This window comes from Penicillium angulare (genome assembly GCF_028827245.1).
Source record: "Penicillium angulare strain IBT 27051 chromosome Unknown utg000002l_segment0_segment0, whole genome shotgun sequence".
In the NCBI taxonomy this organism is placed as follows: Eukaryota; Fungi; Ascomycota; class Eurotiomycetes; order Eurotiales; family Aspergillaceae; genus Penicillium; species Penicillium angulare.
In genome coordinates this window covers 1,082,463-1,098,410 of record NW_026623161.1, presented here as the reverse complement: position 1 = coordinate 1,098,410, position 15,948 = coordinate 1,082,463, and the positions used below count along the sequence as shown (strand labels likewise).

The window sequence follows — 15,948 nt, the reverse complement described above, 5'->3', positions numbered from 1 at the left end:
CAATGACCAAGTATGTTAATCTCAAACTGCCAAAAGCAAGATAACTCAAGCCAAGGACATTGAGAATCACCAATCCAATCCCTCGTCGCCCTTCTTCTCTAGCAGCTCAATCAATGGCTCCAAAGCAGCCCTCGAATGGCGCCAATTAGCTGCATCGCGGGTTCTCATGTAAAAGACAGGACAGTCCAGACTATCACAGCTCACTTCATCGATAGCAGAGACACCCATACAAGAGCGACACACCGCCTCAAGATCAACAACTCGCTGCTCAGCCTGCTGAAGACGCGTGATGGCATCAAAGAGGGTAAGATGCGGCTGCTGGAGACACTCTTTACAAAGAGGGACAGAAGAATCCGCCAGTTTCGATCTGCAGATAATACACGAAGACGATCGCATATAAGACTCTAGCGTGCGTTTCATGAGCCCCATCTCCTTATTACCCGATGACGAGATATCGACACGTCGAATCCGCTGCACCTTTGGCATTTCATCGTACCACTGGCGGACATTCGCACCAACCAGATTGAATATGCGCTCTAATGGGGGAATGATATTCTTTGTGATGTAGTATTCTGCGTCGAGATCGAGCTGTGCATCTTGCAACAGGGTTTCAGGTCCAACGCAGCGATCAACGAGCCGCGAGCCTGGCGCACCGGTGATAACCACGTAGGGAACTCGTTCACCGTGTTGCGGTTCCAGGCGATGATCCTCAATCATTCGTTTCGTACTGATCATTGCACCAGCAGGGAGTGTACCGCGATCACTGTACGAGCCTAGACGGACTTCTTTTGCGAAGCAAAAATCCTGAATGGAGACACGACCCTGCATAATCTTCGTGCATTGACGCTGGAAGTAGGATTTCACTTGACTGAGGTCTGCGGTACGAAAAAGTATCTTCAAGGCTTTTTCTTCAATCTTTTGTTCGGCGGGTGTGCCGTCGCGGCGAACAGTCTCAATTCCCTTGGCGTCAAATTCTGGCTCAGTTTGATTGCGATGTTCGTATTTGAATCCGACGTAGCGTTTCTTAGCTAAGAGAACGCAGGGATGGTAAACTTTCTCGAATTTAAGTTTGATAGGTCGGGGATTCATGTCTGTTACGGCCTGGGCAATTTCTTCACCTATATCAAAGGCTTGATCGCGGGTTCGGCCTTTTAGGTGGACGAAGAGACTGTCTGTGTCGCCGTATACCACTTCTGCGTCCCATCTCTCAACGGAGTGGATTAGAGCGATGGCTTTTTCCAAGGTCTCACGACCAGATTGGACGATGCTATCTGCTATCTCGGAGCAAGGCATTCGCCCGGAGAAAGATGCAGAGGTGTACCCGTATGTCACGTTAGCAATTAGCTTAAGGGCTAATTGACGGTTGTTAAGAAGGCGTTGTAAGATCTTGTCATCTTTGTCGACTTTCATTCCAGTTTTCACCATCACTCGGGTTTCGAGGATTTCCGTAAGCATTTTTGCTAGCAATGACTGCCTTACTTCCTGCTTGGCGTATATCATGCCGTTTGGCGAAATGTTGATTTTGTCTTTCAGGAGTTCTAGCAGCCGTGGCTGTCGATCATAATCCAAGAAACCCATCTTATCCCGGCCACGCCAGGAGGAAGCCCTGCCTAGGAAGGTTGAATAGCAGTAATTGTATGCGATCATGACACTCGGGTAAAGGGATTGGAAGTCGAGAACCAAAACTGGACTTGTGTAGAAGTCACTTTGCGGCTCCATCACAAGCGGCAAGCATTCGAGGGCATTTTGCTGTCCAACCTGTCTCCTGCTAGGCGAGACAAGAAGGTAATTCTCTGGCTTAGCAATTCGAAACATCAGAGATTCGACTTTGAACTGAGAACCTCGATAGTAGACCGAAGAAAAGTCTATGCCAAGTAAACGAGCTTGTTCACTTGTACGTGGGATTAACTCATTTGCCTCGAGAATCTCCAGATTCGTCTGTGCTCTCGAAACAAAGTAATCAATAACTTTCATAATATCTCGAGGCTTTCCGCTGCGGTACCACTTAGTCAGGTCCTTGTGAGAGTAATGTGGAATTCGCCGGTGGAGCAGGTGGAATACGACGTTTTCCATCGTATACTTCAACAAATTGCTAAGTTCGCCGCTCATGGCTCGCCAAATATTGATGGCGTGTCGACCAGTTACTTGAACCGAAGATGTATGGCCATGTCCCCACTTGTCATCTTCCTTGCCAAATTTTCCATGCGATTGGGCTTTCACTCGGGAGATCTCATCACAGATGTCGAAGTCGTACTTTTTTCGAGCACGTTCAATGACATACCCCCAGGATGCGTTATGAATTTCGTACCCAGTAAGAATGTCGGGGTCATGATAACGAACAATGTCAACGAGGCGGTTAATCAAGTCCAGCTCCGTTGGCTCGTATTCCATATCCACTTTCAAAGCTTTGGAGACCTTGGCTTCTGGCTTCTCATCCTCTCCCTGATAGATCATTCCGACATGAACACCAGGTAAATGGCTGTTCACTTCAAGTTCTTCGTCCTCAGATTGTAGACACCAGAAAATACAAGAGATTTCATCTTCAATAGGATTGGCCGATAGGTTTCCACGAGTATTGACATGCACCTCAAGGCTCATTGTGCTCATGTATTGGGTCTGGTGGACCACGCTGGTCTGCTTACTCTTCTGTGAATATTTGAAGCCGTGCGGGTTTTGAGTGGGTCCATCAATTTGTGACATGAGTTCTGGCGGAGGCTCCAGCTTGGGAGTTCTGGGCTTTTTCTCTAAGACTTCACTAGACTTCTTAAGGTTCTCAAACCATTCGACAACCTCTGCATAACTGGGTGGAACCGCTGCGAATTCCCACTCTCTTATGGTGCATGACTGTCGAAGTTGTTGGTCGAGCTTCTGTTGCTGTCCACGATCCTGAGATATCGGGATGTGCTCTCCAAACACGCCCGGTATGTTTGCCGTTGGATCAAACTCCGGTAGAAAATGAATTGTATCGCTTTCTAATCGAAACTCTCGTCCGGCATACTGCCGAGGTCTCTCGGGTACATCAGTTTCTTCGGAATAGTATGCTTTTTGGTAAACGACCGAGGGACGGCCATACTTATTCATGCTATCAATGACTTCATTTGTGCCAGGACCTGCAAATCGGAAAACGCGCAAATGATTGCATGGAGAAAATTTGAATGAGCTCAAAAGGCTCTCTTTCATCTCAGCAATGTGTGGATCAATGAGAGTGGCAGGGACCACTGTAGATGAAGAGCGTAATAATGGGGAGGATGTATTTTTATTTCCGTTCTCTGGCTTGTTGGTAACAGATCCCGAGGGCAGTGGGCTTGACATCGGCTGGGAAGATTCTGATGCTCTTTTGCCAAATTGACAATCTTCTTGACTGAATCGAATGATAGTGTGCGGATCGTTGGGATCCTTGACCACGGGAAATTTCAATCTAGTATTGGGCGTCTGTACCTTGGGTCGGACTGTTTTTTGAGAAGAGGACGACCTTGGTTCGGATGACTGAGAGTTAGGCTGAGCCAGAGCTTCATCTCGGCTTTCGTTTTCTGTTCGGCTGTTTGTTTCTGGTGTGGTTGAACCTTTTGATGGTTCGTAACTGCTCCAGAATCGTGGCTTTTTAGAGTATGATTCCAAAGTACCATCGAAATTGTCATGCTTGCGCTTCATAATCATTTGACTTTCTCTGATTTCATTCAGCTGTGTCTCGTGGTTCTCCGCTAGGTCTGCTGATGGAGCATCCTTCGCTGCCGCACTATGAACAGGCTGTTCTATCCTAGACTGGGCGGTGTCATGCTCTTCGGTAGTTTCTTCATTAGCGAAGTCATCAAAAACACCATCGTAGAAGCTGTCTTCGTGTACCATTCCCTGAGTTTGCCAATAGTCTCTTTCGACGCCTGCATCTAGAGTGTCCCGGGTTCCCTCTGCCGTGCCATCCTCAAACGAGTGTCCTTCCGGCTGAGAAGATAGGACAAGCTCCTCGTCGACCGATATTTCAGGTTGCTTATCGATATTCTGAGAAGCAGTCTCAAGAGACTTATCGAGTCTCTCGGGGTAAAAATCTTCAACGCTACTTAGCGCAGTCTTAATATCATCGACCCGTTTATCTCCAGTTACAAATGTATGAAATGAAGTGTCCTTCTCATCATCTTTGGCTCGTTCGTTTGCAGCAACTTGAAGCACCAGCTCGTGAAACTCATCTTCGTGGATCCAGCCGCCTTTAGCTTCGTTTCTTGGATCCGCAGACATGGAAATCAACTCTTCGGGTCCAAATGGGCTGCTATCAGGATCTGTCAAGCCCATTCTCTTTTTGCGTCTCCGCGTCTCATCTTGCCATAGTCCAGCTACGCTAGGAACGAGTCGTTCATTGACACCAACGGGTCGAAGGAACTCTGTGAAATCATGATGCAGCGGTCGTTCCTTGATATCGTGTCGGTTGAGAATGTCTTGCACACATATGTCGGCCTCCAAAGGACAATGGCTCTGTTTTCCAAGGGCCGGGTCATCGGATATGCTCGCAGAGCTAATGGACCGGTCATGCCACCGATGATCTAGATTGCTAAGCTCCATATAGTCGGGTACCGGACCGCGAAATTTCACTTTGCCGCAGTCCATGTAGTTACATCCGTACAAATTGTAGTCGCACATCCATTGCGGAACATACTGCATATGGCTTTCGTACGGTTGTAATTGGCGTTTCATGACTGCACCTTGGTGAAATAGATCGGCGAGGCGGGTGATATAAAATGGGTTGAGAAGATAAATCTTGAAGAAGAAACGATAACCGACGTGGTATCCATAGAAGGGTATTCCTTTCACCAGGGTAATATGTGCAACGTATGCTGTCTTTCTGTCATAGGCATTACGGCGGTAGCTAACAGCCAAGGCATGGTCAATAGAGAGATGGAGAGCACGAGTCGCTGAGCTCACTGAGGTCCATATGTAAATTAGCATTCCGTCAAGTTCAAGTTAGACTGGCCAAGCTTGCAACCCCTCCGAAGTACGTACCCGCTTCCGGTTCTAAAGACCCATTATACTCGATGTAGAGGTATGGAAATGCGCCATGGACATGAACGCATATCCTTTGCCCAGTCTCAGTGGCGCCAAATATTCGGATCACCGGTACTCGGGGCCGGTAGTCCTTTTCAGATACACCACTTCGAAAAGGCAGTGGAGGGTCCAACTCTGAGGGACTAGCCTGGTAATGGTCGATGCAGTTGAGGCGCACGCGAAAGGGTTCCATCGGTTCGATGTTGGTGGAATAGAAACATCAGCGACATCGCGCAAGAATACTGAAGGATCTTATGCCATGAAATGGTGATTTGGAGTTGGTTTAAGAAACTTCTCTGAATTCTGGAACATTGGAATCTTGACGCGCTTCATTTGGGCGCGCGTTATGTCGCTTAGGTAATACCGTCATAATGCAAATTAAGCATGGAATAAAATAATTACTTACTATAATGACAAAATCGAAGAAAAGTATTAACTAAATCTCTCGCATCTATCCCTAGTTAAAGTCCCATTGGTTTAAATCTATATTTATACGTAAATCTTAGGTGAAAATACATGCATCTGTCGCAAATTGGTTACATCTGTAGATCGCCTCTCGAAACTGTGGGTCTTCGCTGCGACAGTCACGTGCAGCCGTTCCTTCAATCTCAAGCTTCAACATCATCAACTTCTGCATCGTTCTTCAGTCTCACTCGCTCCTCTTTGCTACGCCTTTCGGCATTTATAAGGCTTACTGGGTGATATTCTTGCTCATATAAACCACCCATCACTCATAATAACCCATATCGCCTCTTCAGAGGCTAATACCGCCATGTCACGAAAACCAGCCGAAGTGGCCTCCAAGGAGCGCAACGAATACATTCCATCTTTCATTTCGAAGAAACCTTTTTATGTCGATGATGAAACCGGAAACGACTACCTTGAGCATCAACGTCTACAGAAGGCCACTCCTGATCAATCAAAGTGGTACGACCGTGGCAAGCGTGCCGGCCCTGCGGCCACCAAATATCGAAAGGGCGCATGTGAAAACTGCGGCGCGATGACACATAAAACAAAAGAATGCTTAAGTCGACCGCGCAAACAGGGTGCTCGTTGGACAGGGAAAAACATCCAAGCAGACGAGCTCGTCCAAGATGTCAACATGGGCTGGGATGCGAAAAGAGATCGGTGGAACGGATACGACACCAGCGAGTACCGCCAAGTTGTGGATGAGTTTGAAGAGCTTGAGGCGATGAAAAAGTCCGCGAAGGAAGGAGCCGATCTCCAAAAACTTTTAGACCGGGAAGATGGGGACGGGGACGCCGATGAAGATATCCGATACGCCGAAGAATCTGACATGGGTCGACAACAAAGCACTGCTACGCGAAATCTACGTATCCGAGAAGATACTGCTAAATATCTTTTGAATTTGGATTTGGATTCCGCCAAGTACGACCCGAAGACTCGTCGAATGGTGGATATGGGTGCGCAAGAAGATCAAGCCTCAGCACTGGTTGCGGAGGAGAACTTTATCCGTGCTTCTGGTGATGCAGCTGAATTTGAGAAGGCTCAGAAGTATGCATGGGAGTCTCAAGAGAAGGGCATGGCCCCGATCCACCTCCAAGCCAACCCCACTTCCGGTGAAGTCCTTCGAAAGAAAGAGCAGGGGGACTCGGATGCCAAGCGACAGGCTTCGCGCAAGGCGCTTTTGGACAAATATGGCGGTGGCGAGCACTCACAGCCTTCTGCATTACGCGATACCATGGTTGTTGAGAACGAACGTTTTGTTGAGTACGATGAATCCGGTGCTATTAAGGGTGCGCCCAAGAAAGCTACAAAGTCGAAATACCCGGAGGATATTATGGTCAACAATCACACCTCTGTTTTTGGCAGTTGGTGGTATGAATTCAAATGGGGGTATGCATGCTGTTGCTCTACTGTCAAGAACAGTTATTGTACTGGAGAGGACGGCAAGAAGGCCTTTGAAGCGGAGGGCAACATGATGATGCTACCTGATGGGGACGATGAGAAGGATGAATCTACTGAAGTTCCAGCTCATTCTCGCGAGCCTGAGCCGAGCCGCGAACGTGAAGAGCAGGGAGCTGCTAATGGAAAAAAGCGGACTTTAGAAGAATTGAAGGCCGGCATCACAGAGGAGGAAATGGATCACTACAAGCGCAGCCGATTGACTGCCCAAGATCCTATGGCGAACTACGTTGACACCGAGTGATTTCATGACTTTCATACTTTGTACTATTAGGCGTTGAGCTGTAACCAAAATACCCCTTGAATATACTGCATTAAATTATGAATATTAAATAGGAAATTCGTCCATGGTGTAATGTCAAATCGCGTAAGTGTTGATCTCAAGAACCCCATATATTTGGCGTATGCAAATTGCGGCCCAAGATCCAGCTACGCTCTGTACCTAGAACATCGACATCGATCGGTTGCCCCATTTTATCCATAATAAGGCCGATGTACTGTTGTAGCAGGCGGTGTACATGCTGAAGGCTTACTAAATTTGGAGGTCATGTGATATTGTCCTTACGTGGATACGTAGGGCAAGGGCTTGTACCCTGTCCCGTGATGTGCACCCACATCTCGCTTAGCCGACACATCACCCAGCGGGAAGATTCGATACGCCTAGCGACGACGACGAAATCGACAACAGCCCCTTCAACGGAATCGCCAGGTACGTCCAGATATTGCTCTTTTACGCCATAATTGCTATCACCGTTCCACCTACTGACATTTAATTTGCACAGTTCCCTAGTTCAAAATGAGTACGTCCCATATCGAAACCTCGCACTGCGAATCTCGGCAACTATCTCGAATTCATCGAAACTGACAATCACCACAGCCAAGGGTACCTCCAGCTTCGGAAAGCGCCACAACAAGACGCACACTCTGTGCCGTCGCTGTGGTTAGTATCATACCTCTCTCGAAATCGTCGACAATCGAACGCACCGGGCCCTAAGTCGCAAAATTCTATTTACGTGAAGTGATGGAGCACAACGATCATGGATGACCCGGGGGCTGGATTGTCGACGACTGCATTTACGACTGAACTGAGACTGATCGGTCATCTTCCACGACTTTAGGCCAGCGCTCTTTCCACATCCAGAAGTCCACCTGTGCTAACTGTGGCTACCCTTCCGCCAAGACCCGCAAGTGTACGCATTACCCTTTCTCTGAGTGCCTATGATTTTGATTTGGATACGGATTTCGAACAACGCGTGGAACGAATTCTCGTCATTACATTTCAAGACACGCACATTGTTGGAACAGCCGGCTTACGACTTTTTTTTAACTATAGTCAACTGGGGTGAGAAGGCCAAGCGCCGCAAGACCACTGGTTCCGGCCGCATGCGCTCCCTGCGCCACGTCCACCGCCGCTTCCTGAACGGCTTCCAGACCGGTACCCCCAAGGGTGCTCACGGCCCCTCTGTGGCTAACTAGATTTCCCGTTGTCAAATTCGGCGTCGCGTTTTTCGTTCTCGGAGAGGCTGGAAAAGGAATGAGGGGTGACATCATGGCATGACATGGCCTAGCGTTACGAGATAAATTAAAAAGATATTACTCGAAATGCAAAATGGCGATTCCGGAATATTAAAGCTTTCCCCGTGCAGTTGTTGGTGTGTGCGATTGTCGATCTCGTCCTTCAGAAGACGGGAAGGCGGGAAAAGTTACGTTGGAATGTGTTTTTGAGACGTGACATAAAATTTCAAGGGAAAGCGTGCATTAATTTCCCTTTTTCTTTACTCGTTTATGGCTGGCGAATATCCCCATGTCGTGACAGATACAAATGTGAAGATCTCTCTTCCTAACCCTTTCTGGTTCTTTTCTTATGCCACGCCCTCTGGTAGACCGGTTCTACGATGTACCTTATGGGTGCTTATCGGGATCTCTTTTCTCTCTATACTGACTACGCAGATCTCGGAGAATCAACAGGTTCCAGTATCTATATCATTCTCTAGAAACCAGCGCTCAGGACTCTCCACGACCAAACACCTTCACTCCGCCATCCCGTTGGATATAATACAGCAGTTCCCGTTCATACAACGTATCGCCACCAGCACTCAATCCGCCTCCGCGACTGATTCTCAACACTCCGCTCACATCCCTCGCGGCACCAGTCTCCAAAGTTCGAAGCTGCATAACCGACCTTGCCCTATGCGCCGACCCAATAGCAAAAGCAGCATGCTCCCCTTCTACCGGCGTAGCTCCCTGGTTTCCAGCAGCAGGCGCATTGTGAATTAGCGGGGAATCGGCAGCAATCGTCATAACAGTTGCATGAGCAGCCTATGATGTATTAGCGTGGCTGATTTTCATCAGATAAGGGTCACTTAGATAAAGACTCACCTGCTGTAAACCTGTGATCCATTCGCTCATCTCCGTAGCTCCGATACCCGAACTTGGGCCTGTAGCGGCCAGAAGGAAATCTGGTTGATCAATGATCAAAAGTACTTCCTCGCTGCTATCATTGGAGCCTTTTAGTTGGTCGATGACAGCGACTATGTCCTTCTCCAGGGCATCTAAGGCTGCGGTACCACGACCTGTGAAGCGCAACTTCTTCGCAATCCCTGGATCTGCTTGGTTTCTTGTCGCACTTCCAGTTGCACTTGTGGGTAAGGTAGTGGCTGGTGCCGGTGCTGGTCCTCTCCCAGGCACAGGGCCAGATGGGCCCCGGAGTGGAAGTGAAGTGCGTGGTGGGATGGCTGAGTTCGAAGGTGAGGGACTGGCAGCATTTGCTGTTTGGGGTACAGAGAATAGTTCAGATAGTCCATCCACGAAAGCAAATTGTTTCTTATCTGCTAGTCGTGCGAGATCCAAGCCCTGTTCAAGGTATTAATACGATTTGCGTATAGAGTGACTGATGTACCGATATTATGAATTGGCAAAATTTCCATGTTCAAAATAGATCATGATAAGAACTATATGACAGTCTAATATTCAAAACCAGATTCTCAAACTTACCAGTCTCTTTGCCTCTGCTCTCCAGAATTCCCATCCGCGCAAGAAGCTCACCAGGACAACCTTCTTCTTGGCATCATTCTGTTGCTCATCCAAACGTAAAGAGACATTGGGGTTTGGTGATGTGCTGAGAGCTGGGTGTAGGAATCTGAGCACTAGCCAATTTGATGTCGCCCCAAGGATCGATGTTATCAGTGTGAGTGAAGACTCAGGCTGGGCTGATACATATGGAGCGATGAGGGGCGGTAGTGGGGGTTGAGACGGCATTATGGTGCCCTTGGTGTTTCTCTGCTTTGTTTTTTCTGATATAATATCTTAATTCAGACTTGAGATTGCAAAGGCGTCTATATCTGATCCAAATCGGCTTTGAAATTGGCCTAGTTCTGGGGGTTGATATTGATGATCGTGTGAAGAGAAAAAATGTATGATCCTTGTGATTGGCTCGCCGCGTTATTCTGCCAAGATTTTACCACGACATATGATACTGCAGCTACTAGATGCAAAAGGATGAATTTGAAAGAACAGTATTAGATTTGAGTTTAATAGATTTGACAAGTAACTTTCAGTATAGGTTCCATTCATTCAAAAGATTTAATGTTGTCCCCGAGGTTATTTTGTGCTGCAAACTTGAATGCCTGAAAGTCTACAAAGGCTGTCTAGCACAATAGAATATATATACTCCAACTTGAAGTCTTTACATCATTTTTCATAATTACCTAGCTACAACACCCTACAATATTAAGCTTATAGATACCTTTACAAGTGTAAATAATTTATATTCCCTAAGCCCTGAGCTCACAAAATATTAAAACTCATCAAATTGCGCGACCCGAAAACATCTTACATTGTAAAAGGTACTGGCACGAGGGTCCATGCGCGGCACATGTGTATCTGCCTGAGGCATCATAAGTTTTTTGCGCATCACATGACTTTTTCCCCACCATCAGAGGGGAGCAGTTGGGTGCAGCAACTCATCCATCGTTTCGCGAAAGTGCTCGGTTGAAGTAGATCAATGATTACTTTAGCGCCGATCGTGAGTTGCATATCTGATAATGCACCCCTTAACCCTGCAGTTCGTACATGTCCAATGCTTGGCTTCCCGGGCTGCTATACCAATGCCGCAACCCCACGCTTGCGGCATAGCCACCTGCCTGCCACCTCATACTCATTTTGAAGGATATAGCTGACTTGTTGTTAAGATGACTTCTGCTGTGTGTCATGATCAGAGCGTATTGTACAATATTCATACACGACTTGACCTGCCTCGATAAATATGGCTAGTACTCGTGATTCTCATTCATTCGCTGTATGTATTAGTATTATGCGTTAATATGCAAGACTGAGACTGATAAAGAGATAGTGCGATGAATGTCGGCTTCGAAAGTCGAGAGTGAGTACCCTTCTGTGGACATTATCTGTATCTAAAGGGTGTATCGCTGATATGACCCCAGTGCTCAAAAGAGCGTCCGGTCTGCGTGCAATGTCGACAATTGAACAAAGAGTGCAAGTATAGTCCAAAAGTGACTAGAAGCCCTCTAACAAGGCAGTAAGTTCTTGGAGATTTCTCGTCCTCGGAGCCAAAGGGGAACGGAACAGAGAAGACAAGAAATACTAACGTCTGTAGACACTTGACCTATGTTGAAGATCGTTTGCATGCATTTGAAACAGCGTTGAGCAGGCTGTTCCCTGGAGGTGACCTGGATGCTACTTTGAGATCCCTTCTACAGAACCAAGAGACCCCGCAGTCTCCTTCATCTAGAACCGCTTCAAGGCATTCGACTCCAGCCAAACCGGAAGCCGAGCGAGCAGAGCCAGCCCCAGAGGCTCTACCTCAACAAGCTGACGGATTCGACTGGGCAGAAAAAGAACTTACACTTGGTGACTTGACAGATGGAATGGCTGCTTTGTCTATAAAACCCGAAGGAGCGGGTTATTTTGGCGCCTCATCAAGTGTTGTTCCATTAAGAGCCCTTTTCGACCATGGGTTTGATTTGAACATTCCAGTCCGCTCAGCATCATCTGGTGGCATTCCCCTTAAAGCGCAACTTTTGGAGAGTGCACCCTCAGGACTAATCGAGCAAGCATTCATTGATGCGTATTTCCTCAACTACCACACAAGTTATCCATTCGTTCATGAACCTACATTCCGTGCACAATTTAACGAACCATCTCTACGCCCACACGGAACGGCCTGGCAAATACTACTCAATACTATTCTAGCACTTGGCGCATGGAGTATTGGCGATGACAGCTCAGACCTTGATATCACCTTCTACCAAGAAGCAAGAGGATTCTTACAACAAGCATCTGTATTCGAGACAGGAAACCTAACTCTTGTCCAAGCGCTATTACTACTGAGTAACTACGTCCAGAAACGCAATAAGCCTAATACAGGCTGGAACTATCTTGGTACAGCTGTTCGAATGGCAATGAGCTTGGGACTCCACAAAGAATTCCCCGGCTGGAAGATCAGCTTGCTCCAGCGCGAGATCCGTCGCAGATTATGGTGGGGCGTCTTCATTTTTGATAGTGGCGCTGCCAAAACTTTTGGCAGACCAATTTTGCTCCCGGAGGAGGCTGTTATGGACGCGAAACATGTCCTCAATATCGATGACGATGTATGTGAAAATTTACAATCGAGGCGAGTGGCTCATACTAATTGGCTTCCTAGGCTCTTACTCCAGCAACAACAACGCTTCCAACTGAGTCGACAGGACCGACACTCTACTCTGGCTTAATTGCACAAGCCCGTTTCCATCTCCTCACAAATCGTGTTTACCAGCGGTTGATATCTAGTCCCAGCATCACCCCGGAAGAGACATTGGATCTCCAGAAACCTATGGAAGATTGGTATACCGGTTTACCTTCTTACCTACATTATCCTTTACAGCCTCTTGTTGTCCAACCAACACAACCTGACCCGGACAATCTTGCTCTTGTCCGGAACCGTTTACTGTGGAGAGATTGGAATTTGATGATTCTTATCTACCGTCCAATACTACTGCGCTGGGCAGCTCGACGCTGGGGACCCTATGGCGGAAGCTCAGATGGATCCTCCGTCAGTTCCGAAGGGAGCACCGAAGATCCCTGCGAGACAGAATGCAGAGTGCGTTGTCTACAAAATGCGCGCCTAACAATTGGATCCATCTCGGAGTACATGGACAGCCACATCGCAACAAGGATAGGTGCTTGGTATATGCTGTAAGTTGAATCAAGACAATCTGACATCGAGCGCATTAACTGACTGTACACAGTTACTTCCTCTTCCAAGCCGGTCTCATTCCGATTGTATTCCTCATGACCGACCCTACAAACCCCGAAGCATCTAACTGGCTTCAAGATATCGAAACCACCAAATCTCTACTCACCCATCCCTCATTTGGTAATAACCGCTTCGCCGCGCGATGCTCAGAAGTTATCAATCGTCTCCTAGGACCCCCACAAGATGTCATGTCCGGTTTACAAGGAGGTCAACCCTCTCTTCAACAACAGCCCTTTCAGCAACCTGCGCCTGGATTTATGCCATTTCCTGAACACTTGTTCAATGAGCCTGGTTTCCCGGGTAGTTTTTTTCCAAACGGTCAAGCGGTACCGAGTCCTGCGGGTATGGACTTTTCAGATTGGGTGAACTTTCCGGTACCGGAGCAATAGGTAGTGTTATTTGTATGTAAAGATTTTCATTATATCAAATCCAACCATATATACTAAAATCGACGACCAAGACAAGAACTCAACCAAGAGAACCACCCTCTCTCTCTCTTCCCCTCCCTCGCCCACTCAACCTTTTCATCAAACTCCTCTCCACCCCTTCGAACCCCCCTCAAAGCCGAAATAGAATAAATCCCCAACTCAAAATCACCCTCCTGCTCCCCAAAAAAGCTCCTAACCATAATCCCCACTCTCTTAATTCCCTTCAAATCCAACTTTCCCCCCTCAACCTCTCTCCCCCGATACGTAGGCCGAAAAGCACCCCAAGGAATGAAAAGCTTCCCACCACTCTTCGACTTAAAATCAAATTCCCAACTCACAGAGCTTCTGTCCCTCCCATCAGGCCTTTTCGGCAAAATCTGATCTTTAAGTGTAAGAGTGTATGTTTTCCCATCGCTGGGTCCGAGAACCAGTTCAATTCCGTCGTAGAGGGATAGGTCCCAGTCGAGGTCTCCGGTTGTGCGTTGGGAAGCGAAGCCTGCACCACCTAGTGTTTTTATGTCGAGGGTACCGTGGAACTTTGCTTCGAGGGAGGAAGACGAAGCGGATAGGTGTGAGATTGAGGAGCCGCCGCGGACTCGATCGTCGGAGGAGGTCCAGTCATCTTGGGACCAGGCTCTGCGGGGTGTTATTGTTAGTTGTTTATTTCTGGAGGGGTGCAAGGGGGAGTTGCAGGTTGATACAGTACCTTGGGCCGCCGAATAAGGGGAGGTGAGAGGTTGTCATTGTGGTGAATTGGTGGTTGATAGTTGGCAATGGAACTCGGAGTTGGTATTTTGTGATCTCGAGGATTGTATGGCGGAGGCGGTGGGGCTTGCGGGGATGGCGTCATAGCGAATTGGACTGAATGGATTTGAATAGTCCACAGAGATCATTTGGGTGACTGGTTATATGGTATAGAGTGGTATTTGGCGATTTTGAGGATTATTGGAAATGCATGGTATCTGATGCTTCCAGGATTATATCTTAAAAATTCCAATGCGAGATGTTTTAAGCTTATTGCTTGGAATTAAGCACCTGGTAGTATAAGGGTGGTCAATAGGCGAATCTGCTACATAGTACTACTTCATAGTAGATGATCGGCCTTTGATTCTACATGAATTTTCGAGACGATACAATAATATAGATAGGAAGATTGAAATTTTTGTATATCTGTTCCTGAGAAGATGATACTTTCATGATATGTACTATGTACTAGTATGAGAAAGGTGGCTCTACACATTATCCACACTTGCAGTGAATAGCTCATCTATGTCGTCACAAAAAGAAATAAGATCTACCTCGATATAAATATTAACAAAATAAAGACCTGAAGATCCTAATAGATGAGATCCACTTCAACACAAACCTCAAACTCCCGACAGCCCTCCTACGTCATCCCGAAGCCGAAATCCTGCACGGTCATAAATGACTATGATGACTATGACAGTATAGAATAAAGCAATAAAAGCGCAGAGCACCCCCAAATCTCTTATGAGGACATTCAGAAATATCCAATAATTCCACGAGAAGATCGTCTGCAAGTATATGAAGGTCATCAACCCATACATTCATCACACGTCTATCTCAACTTCGGAAGCATACTCAAATGCCTACAAAATTAAGCATACTCGTCTTTGTCGCATCACCACTCGACTACGCCCGCTACAGACATACAGCACTATACATTGAATTTGACGAGGAAATCCACAAAGAAAACATAATTACAACGGGTACAACCAGTGCAAATGCTTCTCTAGCTATAAATGAGGAGTCTACCCATATCAAAACCGCCATTATGGAGGTAGTAGGGGAGCCTGGGTTCTTTACTTTCTCCGAGCGTTTGAATTGGGAACTACCTACATCAACAAGTAAGTAATGTTCTTGAAAATAGCCGCTTTAAGCATTTTGAAGGGAAACCAGGCTAATGAATGATAGATATTGCGCATGTTATTCCTGTTGCGACCATCGATTCAAGTGGGTTGGATATGCGTGAAATCATTTCTAAAACACGAATATCTAATGGGGATGCGGAGACAGATTGGAACAGTCAGAACTGGGTTGGAGATGTGCTTGATCGACTTGTTTCTGCTGGGTTACTTGATGTTGAGAAGAAAGAGAGGGGAGTTGATGATATGATTGAGGCTGTTTTGGAGGCGGCGGATGAGAATTATACGGGTTAAGTGAATGTATTATAGCTCGCTTGGATGTTACTTTGTATATTAGATATTGATACCCCATCACAAATACGGAAGTGGGGATTTTGCTATACTAGATGATGAATGATACATATGTAGAGACTCATGCGTGACT

The 15,948-nt window shown here is 46.9% G+C and overlaps 7 protein-coding genes across 7 annotated transcripts; 4 read left to right on the top strand and 3 right to left on the bottom strand.

Annotated features, from left to right (window-relative positions):
• Window positions 1–66: 66 nt before the first annotated feature.
• Window positions 67–5,224, bottom strand: N7478_001880 (DNA-directed DNA polymerase zeta catalytic subunit REV3; the record flags this gene model as incomplete). Its single annotated transcript, XM_056918094.1, has 2 exons — window positions 67–4,910; window positions 4,990–5,224. The coding sequence occupies 2 exons, from the start codon at window positions 5,222–5,224 to the stop codon at window positions 67–69; spliced, it is 5,079 nt and encodes a 1,692-aa protein (XP_056783705.1).
• Window positions 5,225–5,803: 579 nt separating this feature from the next.
• On the top strand, window positions 5,804–7,201 carry slu7 (mRNA splicing protein SLU7; the record flags this gene model as incomplete). Its single annotated transcript, XM_056918093.1, has 1 exon — window positions 5,804–7,201. One exon carries the CDS (start codon window positions 5,804–5,806, stop codon window positions 7,199–7,201), a length of 1,398 nt encoding a protein of 465 aa, XP_056783704.1.
• A 552-nt stretch (window positions 7,202–7,753) lies between these two features.
• Window positions 7,754–8,433, top strand: N7478_001878 (60S ribosomal protein eL37; the record flags this gene model as incomplete). The annotated part of the gene is made up of 4 exons (XM_056918092.1): window positions 7,754–7,757; window positions 7,835–7,897; window positions 8,076–8,147; window positions 8,291–8,433. The coding sequence occupies 4 exons, from the start codon at window positions 7,754–7,756 to the stop codon at window positions 8,431–8,433; spliced, it is 282 nt and encodes a 93-aa protein (XP_056783703.1).
• A 528-nt stretch (window positions 8,434–8,961) lies between these two features.
• On the bottom strand, window positions 8,962–10,215 carry N7478_001877 (uncharacterized protein; the record flags this gene model as incomplete). Its single annotated transcript, XM_056918091.1, has 3 exons — window positions 8,962–9,276; window positions 9,337–9,810; window positions 9,952–10,215. The coding sequence occupies 3 exons, from the start codon at window positions 10,213–10,215 to the stop codon at window positions 8,962–8,964; spliced, it is 1,053 nt and encodes a 350-aa protein (XP_056783702.1).
• Window positions 10,216–11,221: 1,006 nt separating this feature from the next.
• Window positions 11,222–13,599, top strand: N7478_001876 (putative C6 transcription factor (Gal4); the record flags this gene model as incomplete). The annotated part of the gene is made up of 6 exons (XM_056918090.1): window positions 11,222–11,254; window positions 11,309–11,338; window positions 11,400–11,494; window positions 11,573–12,566; window positions 12,620–13,149; window positions 13,203–13,599. 6 exons carry the CDS (start codon window positions 11,222–11,224, stop codon window positions 13,597–13,599), a joined length of 2,079 nt encoding a protein of 692 aa, XP_056783701.1.
• A 53-nt stretch (window positions 13,600–13,652) lies between these two features.
• On the bottom strand, window positions 13,653–14,382 carry N7478_001875 (uncharacterized protein; the record flags this gene model as incomplete). Its single annotated transcript, XM_056918089.1, has 2 exons — window positions 13,653–14,274; window positions 14,345–14,382. The coding sequence occupies 2 exons, from the start codon at window positions 14,380–14,382 to the stop codon at window positions 13,653–13,655; spliced, it is 660 nt and encodes a 219-aa protein (XP_056783700.1).
• An 862-nt stretch (window positions 14,383–15,244) lies between these two features.
• On the top strand, window positions 15,245–15,818 carry N7478_001874 (uncharacterized protein; the record flags this gene model as incomplete). Its single annotated transcript, XM_056918088.1, has 2 exons — window positions 15,245–15,506; window positions 15,574–15,818. 2 exons carry the CDS (start codon window positions 15,245–15,247, stop codon window positions 15,816–15,818), a joined length of 507 nt encoding a protein of 168 aa, XP_056783699.1.
• Window positions 15,819–15,948: the final 130 nt, after the last annotated feature.